This window comes from Chaetura pelagica, unplaced genomic scaffold (assembly GCF_000747805.2).
Source record: "Chaetura pelagica isolate M959 unplaced genomic scaffold, ChaPel_1.0 scaffold794, whole genome shotgun sequence".
Taxonomy (NCBI): Eukaryota; Metazoa; Chordata; class Aves; order Apodiformes; family Apodidae; genus Chaetura; species Chaetura pelagica.
The window spans coordinates 1646-3148 of record NW_009953058.1 but is presented as its reverse complement, the minus strand read 5'-3'; the positions used below and the strand labels follow the sequence as shown (position 1 = coordinate 3148).

Sequence of the window (1503 nt, the reverse complement as noted above, 5' to 3'; positions counted from 1 at the left end):
GCGCCTGCCCCCCAGCGGCCGTCCCCCCCTGCCCCCTCCCCTGCCCCTCCCCGCCCGGGTGACACTCACCGCGGCCCCACAGCGCCTGGCACTGCCGCTCCCGGGTTTTGCAGCGCCCGCCGTAGCATCGTCCCTGGGGAGAGGGGGTCACGGGCTGGGGATGGGGACACCGGGAGCCACGTGCACCTGCAGCCACGGGGCCGCGCTGGGGACACGGGGCCCCAGGTGTGTCCCTGGGGACAAGGTGCAGGTGGCCAAAGTGTGGCCACCACTGCCACGCGTGTGCGCAGGGAGGGACACGGGTCTGAGCTGGGGAAACGTGTGGGATACAGGGGACAGGGTGACACACACGGGGAAGGTGCATGGCACAGGGACCACAGTGCAGGGACAGTGACACAGGGATGGTGGCACAGGGACCACAGTGTAGGGACAGTGACACAGGGATAGTGGCACAGGGACCACAGTGTAGGGACAGTGACACAGGGACAGTGACAGAGGGGAGGGGATGACAAGCTGGTGCACGGGGAGGGCTTGTGCGCCCTGGGAACCCTGGCTCACCTCAACCCTCTGTGGCTGTGTGCATGGCCCAGCACTGGGCACAGCTGCTGGCATGGCCAAGCACTGGGGTGCCGGAGCCCCCAGGGATGTGCCTGAGCTCATGGGGACCTGCTTGAGCCCCAGAAGATGTGTCCAAGCCCCACGGGGACATGCTGGAGCCCACAGGGATGTGCCAGAGCCCCATGCCCCACTACACCAGGCTGGACTCACCTGCTCGTTCTCACAGAAGTAGCCATCCAGCTTGTGGAGGTTGGGGGGGCACTGAGGGGACAGGGAGAAGGGGACAGGTGATGCCAGGTGTCCCTGCAGCACGTTCCCCATGTCCCCAGCCCGGCTCACCTGGCTGGAGTCCCCGGTGCAGCTCTCGGGGATGTCACACTCGTTCACGGCCTCCCGGCAGGCCACGCCGCGCGGCTCATACTGCACCGGGGACAGAGCCACCACGTCACAGCCCCTGCCCCAGGGACCCCGGGCGTCCCCTGGCCCCGTGGGAGGCCAGAGCCACCCCCCCTCCCAGGTCCCACCTTGCAGCCCTTGCAGCAGAGTCCGTCGCTGCACATGGCGTCGTGGGTCAGCGTGCACTTCTTGCAGCAGTTGCCCCCGCTCCTTGCACACTCCTGTGGGACACGGAGCCTCAGCCCCTGGCACGGCCACAGGAAGCGGGTCCCCAGCATGGGGAGCAGACCCCCAGCATGGGGAGCACACCCCCAGCATGGGGAGCAGACCCCCAGCACGGCCGTGGGGCGCAGAGCCCTGCCACAAGCAGAGCCCGTGCCCGCTCACCGCCAGCGAGCCGCAGTCACACTCCTCGCCCGCCTCCACGAAGCCGTTGCCACACTCCGGAGGGTCCAGGAGCTGCAGGAACCCAAGGGAGGTGGGTGGGGAGCAAGAGCTGCTGGGGGGTGTCCCCAGGCTGGGGGCTGCCACCCACCCGCCCCCCCCGAC

General features: G+C 69.1%; 1 protein-coding gene across 1 annotated transcript in view; it reads right to left on the bottom strand.

The window, feature by feature from the left end:
• ADAM11 (ADAM metallopeptidase domain 11) overlaps positions 1-1503 on the bottom strand; it is a gene marked incomplete at its 5' end in the record, with an annotated part of 5161 nt that overhangs the window by 2607 nt on the left and 1051 nt on the right. The window contains 5 exons of the mRNA XM_009996658.1: positions 70-133; positions 769-819; positions 898-978; positions 1083-1175; positions 1342-1413. Of these exons, the coding sequence (XP_009994960.1) occupies positions 70-133; positions 769-819; positions 898-978; positions 1083-1175; positions 1342-1413 (361 nt within the window). The remainder of the gene's footprint in view (positions 1-69; positions 134-768; positions 820-897; positions 979-1082; positions 1176-1341; positions 1414-1503) is intronic.